General features: G+C 47.3%; 1 protein-coding gene across 2 annotated transcripts; it reads right to left on the minus strand.

The window, feature by feature from the left end:
- Positions 1 to 179: 179 nt before the first annotated feature.
- On the minus strand, positions 180 to 17,377 carry LOC149364512 (monocarboxylate transporter 9-like). 2 transcript variants are annotated; one of them, XR_016289201.1, is made up of 5 exons: positions 16,285 to 17,377; positions 10,980 to 11,123; positions 9,113 to 10,255; positions 4,122 to 5,688; positions 180 to 1,775 (listed from the first exon to the last, which is right to left on the minus strand). XR_016289201.1 is itself a non-coding variant. In XM_089574475.1 (4 exons), the coding sequence occupies exons 1-4, from the start codon at positions 16,541 to 16,543 to the stop codon at positions 5,489 to 5,491; spliced, it is 1,746 nt and encodes a 581-aa protein (XP_089430601.1). In that variant the 5' UTR covers positions 16,544 to 17,377; the 3' UTR covers positions 3,799 to 5,488. The 2 variants fall into 2 exon arrangements, 1 of the variants encoding a protein (XP_089430601.1); XM_089574475.1 differs by lacking the exon at positions 180 to 1,775 and having other exon boundaries at positions 3,799 to 5,688.
- Positions 17,378 to 19,191: the final 1,814 nt, after the last annotated feature.

Here is a 19,191-nt window from a genome sequence, read left to right on the forward strand (position 1 = left end):
GCACTTTTTGTGCTTGTGAACCATGTTGTGACGAACGAAAGTCGACTAAAAGCGACAGCTTGCTTGCCGAATAGAGGAGAGCGTCTGTCAGGGAAGCGGGCGCCAAAACATCACGCATGTGTTACCAACATATGTCGGATGTAATGTGTTGCATTTAAAAGAAACTCTGTAGTGCCTCGCAAGGAGTTTCAATTTTTATTTTTTCGCGTACCGCTTCGAGGTGCACAAAAGAGTTTACTTGGCACCAAGGCTTCAAGCGACAACACTTTTTTTTCCTCTTTGAAGAATAACACCAACAGCGAATATGTACTAATACTACTTGGCTGCATGCCTAATATTTTTCAGTGCCATGAGTGTCGTCCTATGCGTGATGCTGGTTGCCCAGATAGCGAACATATTTTTTCATCGCTTGTCGAAGCCGATGTGCCATTTTTTCGGAGCACGCGACATCCAGTAGGAAGCTGACAACAGAATGCGGAAACTAGTTCACTTAGAGGGATTCACGTTCGGCATATCGGCATTAATTTCCTTCTCGCTTCGAGTTGTTGATCAATTCTGGAGTGATTATGTATCCCATACGGAGCCTATATAATAGCTGTAATCAGTTCGACGTCACTCTGTCATCTACCACCCATTCTGATAAGCCTATTTCATTAAGCTTGTTCCCTGGCGAAATATGGCTCCGCGCATTTTGGATGATAATGGTAATTATTTTCTTGTTTGAAAACTGCTACACTTTAAATGGTTAAAAATACACACACACACACATTGCGGCAAAGAACTTTTAATAAATTGGAAAATCGAAATGAAAGTGTCTTTTTCAGCTTCAAGGCGAATGGCAGCAACTTCTTTTCATTTGGTTTTTGAACAAAAAAAAAGTATTGAAAACAGCCACGCCTTGGAAAATCAATAATTCAACTAACACTCAACCAAAAATGCGCAGAGATCACTTCCGCGAACACTTTCACGGCTAGAATGATGAGTATCGGACGACGAGAAGCAACGTACCACGAGATTACTCAAGCTCCTCAAGAATAAACTGCATGCATCAATATAAACGCTAAGTTTGCAGTCTGCACATGCGCATCCCGCGGAGACGGGCGGAATATGCATATTAACACTGCGCACGGTGATTGCATTGTAATGTGTCGCAAAAAAAAGTGGCTGAGGCTGACTAAGTAACGATGCGCGCCACCAAAGCAGGAGAGGGAGCCGAGAAGCGAGACATTGAGTCAACACGCAGCTTTCAAAACGTGTGACAATACTGCCGCCTACTGAACACGGCACGCACTCTGTCCGTGACACACGGCTTCCCGCGTGACAGCATTGCATAGCGTGGCAGCAACGTGCCCGGTCACGAGAGTGCTTGGCAAGCGAAATGCCACGCAGTACCCGAAGACCACAGCCATGACCATGACGCACACTCGCATACAGCTGTGCATAGCACGCGCGTGGTTTTCCGCTGTTGCGCGGTAGAAACGACGCCACTAACAGCCTCGCAAGCGGAAAAAGTCAGTGTGAGGCACACGCACATATTTCTTTGTTACAAACACTGACTTCAGTCGCAGTAAGGTGGCGAACTCTACAGGGGCATATGCGAACAGACGTAGAATGTCGTCATGTGGGTGGCGTCGGGGAACACATAGAGGAAAGAACGAGGTCTGTGCGACAAAACAAAGCACACATTTGTCTCAAATAACGACATAATGGTCTTTCTTCTGAGCATATGAAACATTTTCTGGGAATCATATAAGGCAGGACATCGCTGGAGTCCGCTGAAATGAAACGAGCAGAGCAAAATATCATCCTCAATACACATGAGTGGCTTCTAACACCCTTCGCGTGGAAACATGCTTGCAGCCATTCAATACATTGGGACAATGCTAAAGATACATACGCAGTGCAGCTCTCACGAGCGAAAATATTATCGGCGTGCAAACACAATTACAACATTTAAGATAGGATAGCTTAGGAATAAAATGGGATACATAAAACCTACACAAGTTACTTTGCCGGTCTTTATGTCTACTCAGTAAGATGCAGTCATTTATCGTTGGAGGTCAGACGCCTATGATGCACGCGTCGACACTCATTCCGTGTTGCTGATGAAATAAGATTAATCCTTTTAAATTTTCGGGTAATTTCTTCCTCCGCCCATGTAAACGCATTTCGCATACGATTGTCATGATGTTTATATTTGACACGCGTTTTGCTACAGATGTTAAAAGCCAGCGCTGTGAGATATATGTATGTCCACAAAGTATTAACGGCGGCTATTTGGTGGTACATCGCGCACAGAAACCGCGCCTGACTGATACTCAGAACACAAGACTTGAGCTAAGAACGACAGGCAAACAAAGCGCATCGTTTGTGTGTCGTTCTTTGAGCAAGCCTTGCGTCGTAAGTACCAGTCGTGTTTTCTGTGCCATGTATGTACAGGGTCGTCCACTCTAAGTACGAACACGGCGCAGCGTGGCCGCGCTCCGCGGGGCGCGAGCGCATCCGGCGCGGTCGCGCATCGAAGCTCTGCGGCGCAGGCGCACACGGGCCTGGAGGCGGTGCTTTGTGTCGTCTGCTACAGCGCGGGTGAGCACAGTGCTTGCTCTGCGGTGAAGCGCACCTAACTTACTGCATGATTACAGCGCTCGCGTGCGCCGAGACAGCACTGCGGGAAAGCGCACCAACTACAGCGCGTTATGGCTGGTTGCGCGTACGATAACCCAGCGGCCTCTCGTCTCAGTGCCACGATCTCGGTGATATGCAGGTATTGCTGAAAACTTGTCATTTCAGGTTTGAATTGATTTGGTTTATGCGGTTTAACTTCCGAACGCGACATAGACTACAATGGAGGTTATAGCCGAGGACCCCAGATTTTTGTCGACCATGTGAGGATTTTTAACGTGCGCAGATATCCCACAGTAAACGGATGCCTTGCGTTTCGCATCCGTTGGAACGGGGCGGCCGCAGTCAGGGTCAGACGAGCGACTTCCATTCCGAACACTTTGGCTTCTGTTAGATATATGTCTTACCCTTACTGCAGCGGCCCTGTTCCAATGGAGGCGAAACGCAAGGCATCCGTTTACTGTGGGATATCTGCGCACGTTAACAACCCCAATGAGGTCGACGATAATCGGGGGCCCTCTATGTCGCTTTCGGACGTTAAACCCCATAAGCCAAATCAATTCAAACCTGAAATTACAAGTTTACAGCAATACCTGCATATCACCGAGATCGTGGCACTGAGACGAGATGCCGCTGGGTTGTCGTACGCGCAACCAGCCATAACGCGCTGTAGTTGGTGCGCTTTCCCGCAGTGCTGTCTCGGCGCACGCGAGCGCTGTAATCATTCAGAAAGTTAGGTGCGCTTCACCGCAAAGCAAGCACTGTGCGCGCCCGCGTTGCAGCAGACGATGCGGAGCACCGCCTCCAGGCCCGTGTGCGCCTGCGCCGCAGAGCTTCGATGCGCGGCCGCGCCGGATGCGCTCGCGCTCCGCGGAGCGCGGCCACGCTGCGCCGTGTTCGTACTTAGAGTGGACGACCCTGTAGATATTTATGCCGTCTTCCACTGATTTTCTCAAGATACGCAACCAGCAAGCCCAAACGTCTACACTCGTGAGTACGAATGTCCGCACATACAGTCGTCAGCGAAGGAAGCCGAGCAATGCGAGCAACAAGTGGCGCGTATACAAAGAAAAAGAACTAATGCAATGCTTATTTTTCGCTCATATGGCAGATGACAGGAGCTCAGCTGTGAAATGCTGCTTTCTGGGCATATATGGGCGAATCACGGTCGACGTGCACTTCAGGTAACCTCAGAGGTTTATTTCCGGTTGAAATTTGAAATTTTTGAAGCCATGGAGTATCGCCCACAGTCACGACCAGTACCTTTTGCTGGGCTAGTTGGTGTGACATCGTGTTCAGAAAAGAAAAAACAGCGCTAAATTCTACACAAACCACACAGAAAGACGGACAGGACGGGCGCTGACTTCTTCACTTAAGCAAACCAAGTTTAACCAATCATGCAACAATCGCACCTGCCTCCATATTTCCGCCCTTAACACTTTGCTCACTCGTCTTGCGTGTCCTAATGAAGGTTTAACAAATCCAAAAAGGGCACTCACTTCCGCTGGTACAAGTCCTTTCTTGAGACTAAATGCGATGAATATTGCTCTGCAGGTGGAAAAGGCAATGGCGCTCACAATCTTCAAAGGGTCGGGCTTAACAGATGGTGCACAAAAGAAAGGGCCCACTGTAGAAGAAAGTTCGTTTAACAGTACCTTTTGCTGGGCTAGTTGGTGTGACATCGTGTTCAGAAAAGAAAAAACAGCGCTAAATTCTACACAAACCACACAGAAAGACGGACAGGACGGGCGCTTTTCTGATCACGACCAGTGGGTGCACATCTATAATTTTGGCTAAGTCATCGTGGCCTATTAACGGGTTTAGCTTACGTCATTTTGTGGCTCTATGCTATCAGATGCTTTTTTACCAAAGAAACAAAGTTCTAAGCCAAAGAACTAAACTTTGCTCTCACAGCGATCAACAAGTTTCACTAAGTAATGGTGAGGTCTTAAAAACTTATCTTTAATCGGTGAGTCTTGAAAAAGCTTCAACGTAATCATCTGAGTACAGATCATCAACCAGTCAGACTTAATGAACCAGTTCCTGTCTTTCCATCCGTCTATTGTGCCTAACCTAATCCGCTGTTCTCCCCCACGTCTCCCTCTCGATCGCATTTGCTATGTTTTATTTCTTTATTAAAAGTCGCATAACATTGCATTCTTAAGGAACGTGTACAAATTGCTAGAGTTCACCTTATTCACGCTTGAAAATGTAGAAAACCCGCAGCTTCCCGACGCAGGGCTACGTATCGTTACTGCTGTTACTTTCCTCAAGGCTAAAACTCGATCCTCAAGAAATCTGTCACCACATGTAGAGGTTGCGCTTTAAAATGACTGCCTGCAAATTCAAAATGTTCGTCTGAGCCACGCCATCTTGATTGACGCTTGGTTATCACAAATGTCGCATTTTTTTCACCGACTTTGAACCTCCATGCCCCACTTTTTTCAGACATTCGCATTTGTATGGAATGTTCCCTGTATGTTTGTTCCCTGCTTCCGGGATGACAGCAAGCAGTGTGTGACGAGCGCTGCAACAAAAAGGACTGGACTTCTTTCAGCGAACACAAGCAACTGTCTCCTAGCAACTCTCACTTCCTGCCGCATCGCGATTCGCTTGGGGCGGTTAAACCACGCAGACTCTGGACTTCTCTGGCATCTTACAGGATTGCTCAGTAATCTCGAAACTTCGCGCCAGTATTTGTTGATCTTTGCAATAGCTAAGACGACCGCTAAATCTGTGCTGCATATGAAGTGCTTGGTCGACAAAGCGTTCTTACGTAGGACGCCTCGTGCTTGAGAAAAATACTTTGCTTTTCAGGCCTTTGTTTCAGTCATTCGAAAGCGCTGTATGAACAGCGACAAAACAATCACGAAGGCACCGTCGTCGATTGCTGGTCACTTGTGGGCACTGATGTCCAGCGAACTGCACTCGAAGCACGTCTTCGCCGCCTCCGGTGCACAGTGATGCGAATGGCTTCGGCCAGCCATATCGATCCCACCAGGAGCGACACGGTGCTGCTGAGGTAGAAGATGCCCTCGTATGATCCCAGCTGATCCTTGAAATGTCCTGGAAGCAAAGGAATGGCGAAAAAATTCAGGGGGGAGGCACTTCGTTCACCTAAAGTGCGGTGAGGCGAAGGCCTTAAGCGCGGTGTTGCTGCTTGTGTCACTGATGCGTTGTTAAGATGTTAGGCTTAAACGCGACAGCGTCTTTCAACGCTGCCAGGGAGTCCATAGAACGCCATCGCCCGTTGGGCTCTACGCCTTGCTCGTCGGTAAATTGGTTTTTGAGGAAAGGAAATGTACCTGTCTCGCATATAGCTAAACCTCGCCGTAACGGGAAGGGAGTAAGATGGGAGTGCACGAAGACACCGTATTCACTACACGCGCACTTGTTCGTTCCAAACCATCGAGCTGGCATGGCGGAGTGGTTAGAGTGCTCGTCACGCACTCCGGAGACCGGGGTTCGATTCCCGAACTCGGCCAATTTCCTATTCGGTTTTATTTATTAATCTGGCCTGACTGGAAGGGTTATTATGCTAATTGGGTAATTAAGCATTTAACTAAACTCAGTCCCACTTACTTGGAGCATAACTATACGATCCATTTAATTGGTTGCATGGTTACTAGCCAAAGTACAATTGGCCCCGTTTGAAATTCGCGCACTGTGACGTCACGACCGTTTCGACCTATTGAAAAGCTTGACAATTCTGTCGACAACTCCTGCTTACAACGATGAGGCATTAAAGGCTTCCGCCTTAATACTATTAAATTTCAGCACAGTGACTTCACAAGAAAGCTTACCAATAGCCATAGTCCGCCGCGACTGCAGCAACTTGAGAATCAGACGCTTGCCCTTGTGCCCCTGCCTCTTATCACATCTGTGGCGCACTAAATGCATTCATAATAATGATTAGGATCAACTAGCCCAACAATAAGTGTTAGGAGGAAATTTGAATTGGATCCCTCCAATGCACTCGGTATAAAGGGTGATATACTGTAAGAACATCATTTGTTGCAGAAACTAACCCTGTCGGCACAGCAAACTAAAATTTCAACGGGACTGATGCTAAACCTGCAAGTGACGAATCTCTGCGGAATTTCGCTGTGATTTTTTTATATACATGCTCGAGTAAGTGTGCGGTGTTCCATTGTTCTTAAAAGTACACAAATTAACCATCTTTTCTCCGTTTGATGACGCATAAACATTTTTCTAAATAAATCTATATTTTTAATTCTGAAAAAAGAAGGGCATGTAACAACGAAATATTGCGAGTTCGTTACTTTTACCTGACTTGTTCGTTCCTTGGAGCGTCGCTCGAGTTTGGTGACGCTATCTCGTCATCCACGTCAGCGCAGCTTGCTACTGTTGCTATTTCCTTTCTACGGCAGGAGAGTCGTGTAGGGGATTTTCTATTTAATGAAAGGTACCAGCGTAGTATGTCGTCGAGAAAACTCCCGCACTCACGTACTGACCAAACTCTCAGTTGTCCAGACAGGTTGAGAAGCGGACGACATCGAAGAGGTTTTTGCATGAACTTTTAAGCCTACTCCTGCAATAGCCCCAAGAGGGGCTGCAGTGTGTGTAAATAAATCAATAATAAATAAAAACAGGCGACCAGGTGTCGCGTGACTAAGGTTGCCTTGAAATGGGGTTGGAATTAAGAAAGAAGGAAAAACAAGAAGGCTGGGATGTGGATTCGTTTTCTCCAGCGTACCTTCCCTGTACATTAATGAATATGATGCATTGTACCGTAATATGTTTACTTCCCCGTGCCTTCCGTCTAGACAGCTGCGCAGATGCATCTGTGCTAATTTTAATCTACCACTGCTGTGCGCAATGCGCCTATCCTGCGCCCAGGTCCACAACGCTGTCCGCGAGCGCCAAAGATTTGTAATTTGTAACGAACAGCTCTTTCTATAAGAGGGACAGGGGGAATTTTCCTGCAGTTTAACAATTAAGATCGGGCTTCCGTGTCAGTCTAAACGGCGCAGTGATGAGTTCCGGACAATTTTAACCAATTGCACAAGAAACCTCCACGGTAAGCGAAAGCATGTAAAATGTGCCCTTCAGTCAGTTCCAGACCTTTTTGTTTGGGCTGCAAGTAACTTCACCCATCGCTAAAGAATCATCGCAAGCCATTTTACTGTCATATGGGCACTTGTACTACTGACTGCAGTCTTTGGGATGGAAAACAGGACCAGATAGCTTAATCATGGCCACGTATTTTCCCACATTGGGACACGGTCACCAGAAAAAGCTTCCTGCTTTATGTCGGCTGTTTTCTAAACCAAAAATAATCATATGACGCAAATACGTTATTTAAGCATATTAAAATGAAGTGTTCTAACTTAAGACCAAACTAGACGCGGTGGAAAAACACAGAAACTACACGAGACTACAAAGCATGATAAGAAATAAACATCAGTAAGATCCCTGAAGATTTCTTTCCTTGTAACATTATCCTTTTTTTAATTAAATGCGGTCAGCGCGAGGTTCTTTTACACCAAAGAAAAGTTTTAGGATTCCTGCCTGCAGACCTTGCGGCGAAATCGCCCGTGTTCTGGCCCATAGTCAATGTGCTTAGCTGGGAAACTCTACAGCGGGAAACGGGGAAACCGCGTCGGTGTTATCGGCCACTTCTAGAGAGGCTTTTCTGATCAAATAAAGGACGCCAAAAGAACGTCCGATTTAGGAACGCCGGCGATTACGATGTAAAATATACACAAGTATTTCTTGATTCAGTGCTGCAACCGCCATGTCTTGCCCTCACGGGAGACTCAGAAGAGCACACGCGCACAACTATTCGAATCATGCCAGTGGTGTTCCACAAGCATTCCTCCTTTTTTTTTCTTTTCAGATATTAAGATAAAGCATTTAAAATTCCTAATGTCAGCTCCCTGCCTCAGTAGCCGCCTAGGTCGGCGCCAGCTGATCAATTAGTGATCTCTGATGATCCCTCTAGAACATGCTGCCCTTGGCCCAACTATGCGCGTATTGCAGTTGCCTTAATTGATCAATAGAACCTAAGCCACAGAGGCTAAAATTCGGCGCCTACAATCTGCTTATTGTTTGATCGCTTTAATCGCCACCGCTATTACAAATAAAAAAGTAGAAAGGAGTGGAACAATATTTCTACTTCTTCAATGAAAGGACGACCGCTCCCCGATAGTAAAGTTATGGGAAATTAAAAACTCAAACTATATAAAGAAGGCAGCAAAAGAAATGGTATTTTATATGGGTAAGAGGCCTCGGAAGGGTGGAGCCGGAGCTTGGCCAGCGGAGACGTTTAGTGAGGGCAAAGACAAGCCCACTTATTGACAGCCTCGCATTAGTCTGGGTCTCCGCCCTTGTTTAAGCTAAAAATACGATGCTATCAAATTATTTGCACGATTTTAAACAACTGCTTAGGCTTCCTATCTCGCGCGTGCAGCAAAGGCGCGCCAAGTCGACACAGCGAAGGTCATGGCACAGGTGTTGCCCGGCTCACCGATAATGATCGGACAGACCAGGTGGCCCACGCCCATGGCGAGTCTGCAGAAGCCCATGGAGAGGCCGAGGCTTTGGACGCCCACTTGGTCGGCCATGATGGGCACGAAGAGCACTACCGCCGTACCGGTGCCCCAGCCCAGGAACACAACCAGCACCAGGAGCGCAGCGTACGACTCCACAAACGGCAGCATCGCGCACACGCAAGCCACCGTCAACTTGCTGGCACACATAAGAGCCCGCCGGTCAATGAGATTCCTGTCCGACAGCAAGCCCGACAGGGGGCGCGAGATGGCGTCCCCGATAGCCCTCACGGAGAGCAAGATGGCGCCATTCTGAGCGCTGAACCCTTTCTCTTTGACGTAGTCCACGAGGATAGTGAAGGTCATCATCGAGAAGGCGGAGAACGAGCACGTCACTAAGATCATGTAGAAGACTGGGTACCTCAGGAAGCTGAAGTCGCGAGAGTTGGCTAGTCGGCTACCTTTCCTTGTCACGTTCATCTGCACTGCAGCTTTTTCCACGTCGTTTGTCGGTCCTTTGTTACTGCTTAGCAGTGGGGCTGCATCTGCACAGGCTGAGGCAGGTGAGCCGTTGAGCTCGTTCTTACCGTGCGTGGCACCATTCTTAAAGCCGTCTTCGTTGTGCTGGAAATTCTCCTTGGCAACGCCCGCAACAGTGGTGGTGCCATCACTCTGCGCTTGAGTTCCACCGGACTGAAGTTCTTTTAGGCGATCACCATTTCTAGACTCAGGACCATGGCCGTTGTCATTTGCACGAATAGCGTCTCTCTCGGCACACTTCGCGGACTTCAAAACCTCTCGCCCGGAACTGTCCTTGGTCGCGGCGCTTCCCTTTCTCCCAGAGCTATTCCTTCTGGCCTCCATCTCGTTCTGCGCTTGGGCCCAGGGAGGTTTCCTGTAGAAAAGAGATCCCGCAAGGCCGTGCAACTGCAGGCCGCCTGTAATGAGCAGCGCTCCGCCCAAATTGTACTCCTGGACGAGCAGAAGCAGAAGCATCGGGTAGATGAACGCCGCCAAGGTGCCGCCGATGAAGTAGATGCCAATCGCCGATGCCCTGTAGCGTCTGAAGTGGTAGCCTATGAGTAGGTCTTTGGTCGGCATGACAATTCCCTGACCTATTCCTACAAAAACAGACAAAAAACAGATTCCTTAATTAGTACGGAATCTCTGTAGCGCTGTTATGACCTGGCAGTAGGCTTAAGTAAGAAAAGCTTCTTCGTAAACACATGAAAGTGACACAAAAATGCAAGTATATGTAAGCGCCAACATGTCCGTCTCGGCTGTGCAACTTTCGCGGCCAAGTCCAACATTCTCGGACAAAAAATTTGAAAATTGTAGAACTAAGACACTCTTATGGCAATATTGAAGGTAATGGTTCATTCTTCCGATACGTAGCAATATCTTTCTTTCAAAGTGTTTCCATCAATCGCATCAAACAGTTAAGAGCGCCACAGAAAACCAAAGAGGAACGCTTTTAACAATAGCAAAAACATTAATAGAAAAAAAAAGGTACAAGACTGTCGTCGGCTGATTTGCGGATATATTAATTGCAATAGTGAAATCTTACATATCTTACATCCCTAGTTCAAAGCATCCATGCCGCAACAGTTTAAGCCGTGCGATAGGACAGTTACGACATCCTTCAACTTCCAAATTTCGTACCCTTGTAGCTTCCGAAATGTGCTCGGTGCCTGATTAAATGCCTTACACCCTGTGCCCTGAAAACTTGGGCCCAATGATGAACACATCGTCTAATTTCTTTCAAAGATTTGTGATTTCTCACTGCGAGTTCCAGAATGCAGACTTGCGGGCGCTAACAAAAGCAAACAGTGGTATTCTACATACCACCACAGATCCCTTGCAAGATGATCACGGCGGTGAGGCTGCGGGCAAAGTAGCACAGAATGCTACTCGCTGCTACGATGAAGCTGCCCAGCAGTGTCTGCGTCCGGAGCGATAGAAACTTGGTCAGCAGGCCCCAGAGAGGTCCTGCAAGTAAAGAAAAAAATGCGAGGCATTTTAGCATATTCGAGGAAAAAAACGTTTAAGTTTCTTGAATGGAGCCCTGTAACAGGTTCCAGCGAAGAACAGGCAGAAAAGTGAAGACAGTCATCTGTCGTGTGTCGATCGAAACGCGGACCTTTGAATCTGCACTGAAATGTAGCGAGGAGGTTTCATGGTGCTACCAGTTCCATTGGCTACTACCATGTGGAGCGTGGTTTTGAAAATTCAAAAATAGTGTGCTGACATCATCCGTGACGTAATAAATAAAGAGAATGATCCAGTTGTTGCAGAACAAAACGTGAAAGGCCGTTAGGCTTAGTGGTGCTGGCTGGAAGCCGTCCCGAATTCCTGGTAATAAGGAGCGCAAGCTGTACCCGGGCCCTTGATGCGTTTACGGAGTGGGGTCGCCGTACTCGATCGCGTACTCAGAACAGCCAAGCAACCCGAGTTCGCGGAGCTCCTTTTTACTTGTAATAAAGGTATTCACTTAGAACTTCAAATGAGATGGTTAAGCTGGCTTGGCATGCTGAAGTACAGCTTTTGTCAAAAGTAAAGACTTCAAGAAGCGTCAGTATGGATCGTGCAGTATGTCTCTTTGTTCATCAGCAGCGTTCCAAATCTCTCGAAGGTGAGGGGAGCTCCCGTCCTCACCGCTCCGAAGCTTATGGCGTATTCCAGTCGGCGATGCGGAGCAAGTATTCTTGCACCACGGAGCAGAGAAGCGTGTCACAATGGGCAATTTGGATTCAGATTCTGAGTTTTAATTGAACTTCAACGGATATCTTTCTCATTGAAATGCACCTTCAGCCCTTCTATGAATGCCGCAAGAGACGCATTTATACACGGCTTAGAAGCGTATGCCTCGGCTGGCAATGCCTAAAAAACTCAATCGGCGTCTTCCGAGGTTAGCAACGGATGTCAATCCAGTTATCGCTGCTGCACATGTTTTTTCAGGGCGACGCAGTGTCTCCGAATTTTTTTTTTTCGCTATATGTGAAGGAAGCGGAAAGGTTGCTCACATAATAGAGAGTTATAGCATATCGTTACCGTGTTTACGTTACCGTTTACCGTGTTACCGGACGTCGGAGTTTCCGGTTAGCGCTGCGCACGCTAGAAGACGCTTTAGCATATCGTCTCTCCGGTCTCTCCCGTAACAAGTTACCGTAAGGCGAAAACGAATGATGATGATGGTAGAAGCCCCAGCATTAATTACAAACAGAAATACGCATGCATTGAAAGCATTTCTTTGCAGTGAGGTGCTACATGCTCTTTAATCATCTTTTTCTCTGTATATAAAGACGTGCTCACTACTTTTCTGCTAACGGCCGGCTCAGTGGCTTCAAAAGTACCCTGACCAGTAGACAAGTTTACTACACAGAACGCACTAAGCTTGTGTACGCTGCGCTTACTGCGTTGCGAATGCTGTAAAAACGCAGCTACAACACCTTCTGTTTGCCGTGCGCAGCGTCGCTTCTTTGGATGTTTGGATGCACGACTTGGATGTAAACATAGTGGCGCCATCTGGTGACAGTAAGTCAAAGCGCTTGAACTCTGTACTGGAGAAACTTTTTTTTTCTGAATTTAGTGGTGAATATGACAAACATTACCAGAATGTTTTTGTTTTTCCAGGAAGAAAACTATGAAAATAGAGAGAAAAATATTAAAGCTGGCACAAAAGCTACAGTGTTGTTGCTTCCTTGGCTACGCGCTTGGAGGAAGGAAAATTTGCGACGCCGATAGTTAGGCTTAAGTGCTCGAAAATCACAGAATTATCTCAACAACATGGGCTAGTTGTCACTTAAACCTCGACGTATGGGTGAGAGTATGCGAAATAAAAGCGAACCGCTACCATTTGAGTGAGCTGTCGCATCAAATAATCCAGCGGTGACATGCATTTATTCCGAAGCGGGAGAGCCGGGCGCCGCCATGTTTGTTTACAAGCGAACGCTAACTCCCTCCGCAAAGCTGAAGAGTTTCCGTAAAGTGTTACCGGCCCGGTAATGGGCGCGCATGCGCAGATGTCGCCAGCCGAGCCCGGTAAACGGTAACGTAAACACGGTAACGATATGCTATATCTCTCTAATAGCATTCATATTTCCGCTCCGTTGTTCGCTTAAGATAGAATACCTCGACGCACGCGCGTCACGCGCCCACTTCGAGTGGCATATTGCAGCGGCATGAAGTTGCATCACCAGCGTGAAATGGCGTCTGGGGAACGAAACTGCGTAGTTTTCATCGCCCTAAGCGGGCGCGCAGCGCGCGTATACATCGATCTCACACTCTCAACCAGCTGTTTCTGGATATTCCTAACATGCAATATTTAGAAGAGGAGTGCAGCATATGTGCGTCGCGATATACTTTTGAGATGCTTCCCTCGCGTACTTCAGTGATCTCGCACTGCGTAGCTAACACAGGCATACGGACTAGTTGGTGACTCGAAGTAAAATGCACAATTCAACTGCGCCTGGTCTCGTCTGTTTTCTTACCTTTCCTCTGTCGCTAAACGCCCGCCGCGGTGTCTCAGTGGTTAGAGCGCTATATAGCTACTGAGCCGTATGCTAACCGGGTTCGAAAACGGCGGTCACTTTTCGACGGAGGCGAAACGCAAAAGGCGCCCGTGTGCTGTGCGATGGCAGTGCACGTTAAAGATCCCCAGGTGGGACAGTGGGACATCTTTCCCTCTTGCTTCTTTCACCACGACCTTCCCTTACAAAAAAATGTTTTAGACAGTCTATAGAGTGTCTATAGACTTCTGTATATAAAGTCTGTAGACTGTCTATAGACAAATCCCAGAGAAGTCTATAGGCAATAAAAATGTCATAGACTGTCTATAGATAATCTATTGACCTATGGCCATACACTTTTAGTAGACTTTTGTCTATAGACAGTCTATAGAATATGAATAGACAAAAATCAATATCTATAGGAAGTCAATAGAGTCAATAAGAAGTCTATAGACTGTCTATAGACCATTTTTATAAGGGTTACTTCCTTCCCTCACTGTGTGGTTGAAGTGTCCACCGTGAACTGCCAGTTACTCCCCTTTCTTTCTGTGTGCCACGCTCGGTCACACCTCTGATTTCCCTTCCACCTACTGCTTAATTACTAGCCTTCACGAGGTGGGCGTCGTTTCGACTTGTCGCTCGTTTCTCAATACAGTTTGAAGCTAAGGCTGCGCGCACGACGTATCTGCCGTCCTAGGCGAGCGATTACAATCGCTGGGCGAAGTGGTTTTAATTTTTTTCCTGCTCACATCGCGACCGGCTCGAAACTCACCGACGACTTAAAAGGAAAAAACAAGACAAGAAATACTTGTTGTCTTCGGTATGTATTATCGGCGCTTACGGAGAGGAGGATAATTCTCGCTAGCTTTCGCAATCGACGCTGGATGAAGGTGAAGGTCGCATATTCCCCGCGCTCGCAAATGCTCTTACAAGCCTGCTTGCCTTCAGTTCATTATGCGGCAAAATCGATGGAAATGAACTGCAATCTCTGGTTGTCGTACGTGAAGGCGTCGCCGCTCATGCGTCTTTGCCATTGCTCTCCTGTTATATTTTTTATTTTAGTTTTCTGTTTATTTGTTAGTCAGCGTGACATAATGACCGCAAGTATTTGAGAGCGAGGCCAAATGTGACCTGACAGACTAGAATTGTATTGAGCTGAAATAAGTTACAGCGAAGGTAAGGCGAAGGTACTAATAGGCTAAAGCTTTTGCAACAATCCGTTTCTTGAGACATAATTTCTCAATCTATATTTTTGTCTTGCGGAACATTAACGTGGTCCTCGGATAGAAAAAGCATGAAAAGAACCTGTGTAGCTCTGAACATGAGCGTAAATAAGGTTGGATAAAAGGTAACTAGCGACCTTGGAGTTGCTGTGATTTCACAGCTTTAGGTACGCCAATAAAGAGCATAGGTGGGCATTTTTTTTTTTTTGTAGGCAAACTGTTATCTGATGTCACAAAAAAAATAACGTTTAAGAATAGCAGAACGGCATATTCAACATAGAGACATTCGGCACGCTGGGTGGTTGATTTGCTCCGTGGAAAGAGATGCTCATTGTTAATATGCTTTTTTGGCACCAACATCGTTTTGTGTAATGTCAGTTGTCGTAAGCGCTGGACAAGCATGAAACAATATTCTTTGACAAAAATAATTCAAGATAAATTAATTTTGCCCAATGAAAGGAGTCAGTACTTCTTGTTTAAGAAGCCGCTCCAAAACCACAGACCATTATTTACTCAGCTGACATTTAACGCTCGGAATTTCTCTGATGCTTTCACTCGACATTTGATTAATAGAGAGTGGTAAATTGCTGACAATATCTTTTCTTACTTTCTTAACGGCAGAAAAAAATCGCAAAGAATAATCGGCGTCTTTGCCGGGTGCGTTAACTGGTAGCCTTCTGTACCAGTAAAATTTCTTTTACTATAATGTGTGATACATGCTTTGCATGAAGTGTCTGTCTAGGAATCTTGGTCTAGGAAGGAGCGGCTCCAAATGACAGTTGCGTGCGCTGTTTATATTACTGAATATGAGGTGATCAAGACGGATAACCGCTCCACCTGCTGCTTAGGTGAAAGGAGTACACGACAAGGTAATCTACGCCATTCACTTCAAGTTTTATGCAGCCAAATTAAATGAATAAAATTTCAGGGGGCACTTGGGATCTCTAAAGTGCTGCAAGGCGAAAGCCTATCCTGGCGCACTGTTTGGCATTGACTGCGAGACTGTTTGTGCTGTACTAGTGCTTTGTTTGACTACACAATTTGACTACACATTACAACTACACACTTTGACTGCCGACTTTGACTGCTTCTTTAGCACGACTCTCTCTCTCTGCTTCAATGAGTTCGGTTGTATCCATGGCTCTGTTCGCAGTAATGAGGTATGTAATGTGGTCACCCACGGACGCCTTACGTCCCCTGTCAGAGCGGACGACAGCTATTTTTTAGTTGTCGTCTGCTCCAAAAGGGGGCGTAAGGTATCCGTGGGTGACCTCATAACTTCGATTCCGCGCACTCTGACGTCATAATCATTTCGACCAACCGAAAAGCGTGACAAATCTGCTGACAACCTTCTGTCGACAACGATGAGGCATTAAAGGCTTTCGCCTTAAAATAACATATGCAGGAAAGCGAGCTTACCGAGCAGCATAGCGAGGCTCATGTTGAGGCTGATGACCCAACTGGTTCTCTCCCGGCTCTCGCCAAAAGTGGCCACCAGGGCCACGAACATCACTCCACCCGAACGACGCAGCAGGCTGAGCCAGAAGAGGTTCCAGGCCGCAGCCGAAGCCACGAGCCAAGCCCATGGTCCATCTGGACCGCGGTGCCGGTTGTCCCAAGCAGATCCGCGACGCTTCATTTCAGGTCCACTCGAACTTCCTGCTTTCGGTGTGCACATGGCCGGTACTGATTGCCTCTTCGCGAGGGCACTTTCTCGTAGACGGCGTCGTGTATCCCTTGAAGGACAGTTTCACTTGACACGACACACGCTATATGCAATACATACGCGAGGGTTCGCTGTTTGCTTCCGTTGATCCCATGTACGAGTTCGCCTCTGACATTTGTAGGCCACAGTTTCTTATATTGTCTTGCAGGCTCAGTAAAGTATGTCACAAAACTCCGACATCTAACAACTGGGCGAGCTTCCAAGTTGTGATGCTAGCAGTGTAGGCTGCGCGAACTTGAACCAAACGTCTCAGTCAGCAGGAGCTGGTCGCAGCTTCCACTAAGACACTCCTGGGAAAATTTATTTTGTATAGGAATTCCTTTAGTGAAGAAGGACTGGCGGGCGCTATACCAAGTTCTCTTTTAACCACACCTATTTCTTCCCAAGAGACAAGCGAAACGAAGCGTCTTCGTAACGGTACACTTCTTTCCTGTGGTGCACTGTGCGGCCTTGAAAATTACCGCGAATCTCCTGACCTTCCCTTTCCTGAAGCTTCATGAAGCTAAAATCAGTGAGCGTTCTGATGAGGTCGGTCTTTTCGATAAGGATCGTCTGCCAATTCGTTAGCGCGTTCCTGGCTTTTCCGAGTTTAAAGCATCACGTCACCAACACTCTCTGCTGGCACACCCACGCATACGTTCGTTACGGCATGCAGACACTCAAGCATGCGTACACCGCAAGTCACAGCACCGCCAGCAGCAAGGGTTTCCAGCTTACTTGGTATGCCTTCCGTAGAGCGCGCCCGCGGCGAGTGAGCGCAGATGGCGAGTCTTTTTACCGCGGAATAGCGTCCGTATTCTCCGCACCCTTCCCCTTGCCGCTATCCCGGGCGAGCGTTTCTGTGACGTGCGCAGTTACGGAGCGAGGGCAACCAGTTTTTCCGGAACCCTCCTCGGAGTGGTGATGGCTGTTGTCCTTCCGCCGATTACACAGGGACCGATCGACGCTCCGCCACTCGCACATGCAAATTTCCCGCCGAACGCACTCACAGGGAGCGAGCACAATTGTGTAATGGCGTCACGTTAGCGGCCGGCGCATCGCTTTACCGAGAATCGGGTCCTTTGTGCGAGATCGTATAATGGCGTGCAGCTCGGATAACCGTGTCGCTGTGTCGATCGTCCCGTTGTTGCTACGACGCCATCGAGGTCGAGGCAGGCAGTTGCAAAGAACGAAGTACTACGCGGAGGTAATCCGATCCGATGGCGGCGTCTAGAGTGGCCTGGAATGCGCTGAAATGCATGCACGGGTACTGATCTTGAAACAAGGAGGCATGCTAAAGTACGCAGGGCACTTAACGTCGAACGCTGTACGTGTACTTTCAAAAGGCACGTGAGCGAGGGCTGGAGGTCGCAAACAGGCAACCGTACTCTCGTTCTTTGCTATTCCTCTTTTTTTTTTTTCAAATGAAATGGGAAGTTGCGTACGAAGCTAGAATTATGTGCTTAGCTTAGCTTGGCCCGTAACCGGCGAGCAACAATCACTGGTGCCTCGTACAAGCAACGTGCATTTCGTTTAACTGTGCGCTTCTACAAGTTTCTCAAGTACCTTGGTTTACGCGGCGTTTTGCTGTCATTCTTACCGGAATCCTGAATAAACGTTTTTCAATCAATCAGTCAATCAATCAACCAATCAATGTAGGGACGACCGGCCCGCAACACTGTGAGTTAAGTGGCAGCAGACTGAGAGAACTGCACGCCAAGGTGACCCACTACGAAGCGTTATTACAGCCATGATGCTTATTTACAATACAAGTTGATGACGGCTCTCCCTGCTTTCGATAAGTCAGGTAGGTTGAAAAAAAATTAATACGTACTATAACGAGTATATTTTATTTAGATTATTCATTGCACGCCCTAATCCATCGTTATGCTCGTGAGAGGAGGCTGCGCAATGCAGGAAGAAAGCGGCAGAGCTCAGGGATATGTGTTCGTGTCATGTTGCCTGCCGACGCATCGCCTTGCCGAGAGTCATGTGGCAAAAAAAAATCGACGTAAGCTGCAGTTCAGGAAGACGTCAATGATATTTTCAGTGTTCAAATGTCGCGCAGAAAGCACGCACCTCGAAACTTCGCTGGAAACTAAACATGAAAAGAAGACCGCGCAACCTTGCATACAGCAATGATAACCTGCCCCTCACCTTCACGCACCTGTTGCTTGTGATTCACTGCAGTCGCTCCGAGCTCTGCGCTTCACGCAGGTTGGTGTTACGCTAACGCTATCTCGAAATATTTTATTGCGGTGCGGCTGAAGTGGTAACGGTTTGCTTATCGGCCACGTGACAAAGAAAATACATGATAAAAAACTGCTCTGCCTCGCTAAACGCCTCCACAACACCAATCCCACAGACACTATCGCTCAGTAACCCGTCTGATGCAAGGCTAACAACCATCAGAAAGTGCTGTGCAAGGAACACCTTCAACCCCGTCCCTGTCCTCTCATGTCTCTCCGCCACAGCCTTCCAAATCCACGCTCAGGATAATGGCTTACCAGAAGTGAACAACGCAAAATCAGAACCGATAAAGGACCGTAAACCACAACATTAACAGCCGCAATTTACTGCGGATATATTTATAAATAAGTTTATAGACTTTTTATTGACTT

Source organism: Amblyomma mixtum, chromosome 2 (assembly GCF_055824585.1).
Source record: "Amblyomma mixtum isolate Tamu chromosome 2, ASM5582458v1, whole genome shotgun sequence".
In the NCBI taxonomy this organism is placed as follows: domain Eukaryota; kingdom Metazoa; phylum Arthropoda; class Arachnida; order Ixodida; family Ixodidae; genus Amblyomma; species Amblyomma mixtum.

Bases quoted from the DNA above. Each gene is read 5' to 3' on its own strand.
- LOC149364512 (XM_089574475.1), bottom strand. From the start codon at position 16,543: ATGTGCACACCGAAAGCAGGAAGTTCGAGTGGACCTGAAATGAAGCGT. The intron at 11,124-16,284 runs GTAAGCTCGCTT...CTTTACTTGCAG, and splicing joins GAGCCTCGCTATGCTGCTCG to GACCTCTCTGGGGCCTGCTG. The intron at 5,689-9,112 runs GTGAGCCGGGCA...CTTTGCTTCCAG, and splicing joins GGTCTGTCCGATCATTATCG to GACATTTCAAGGATCAGCTG.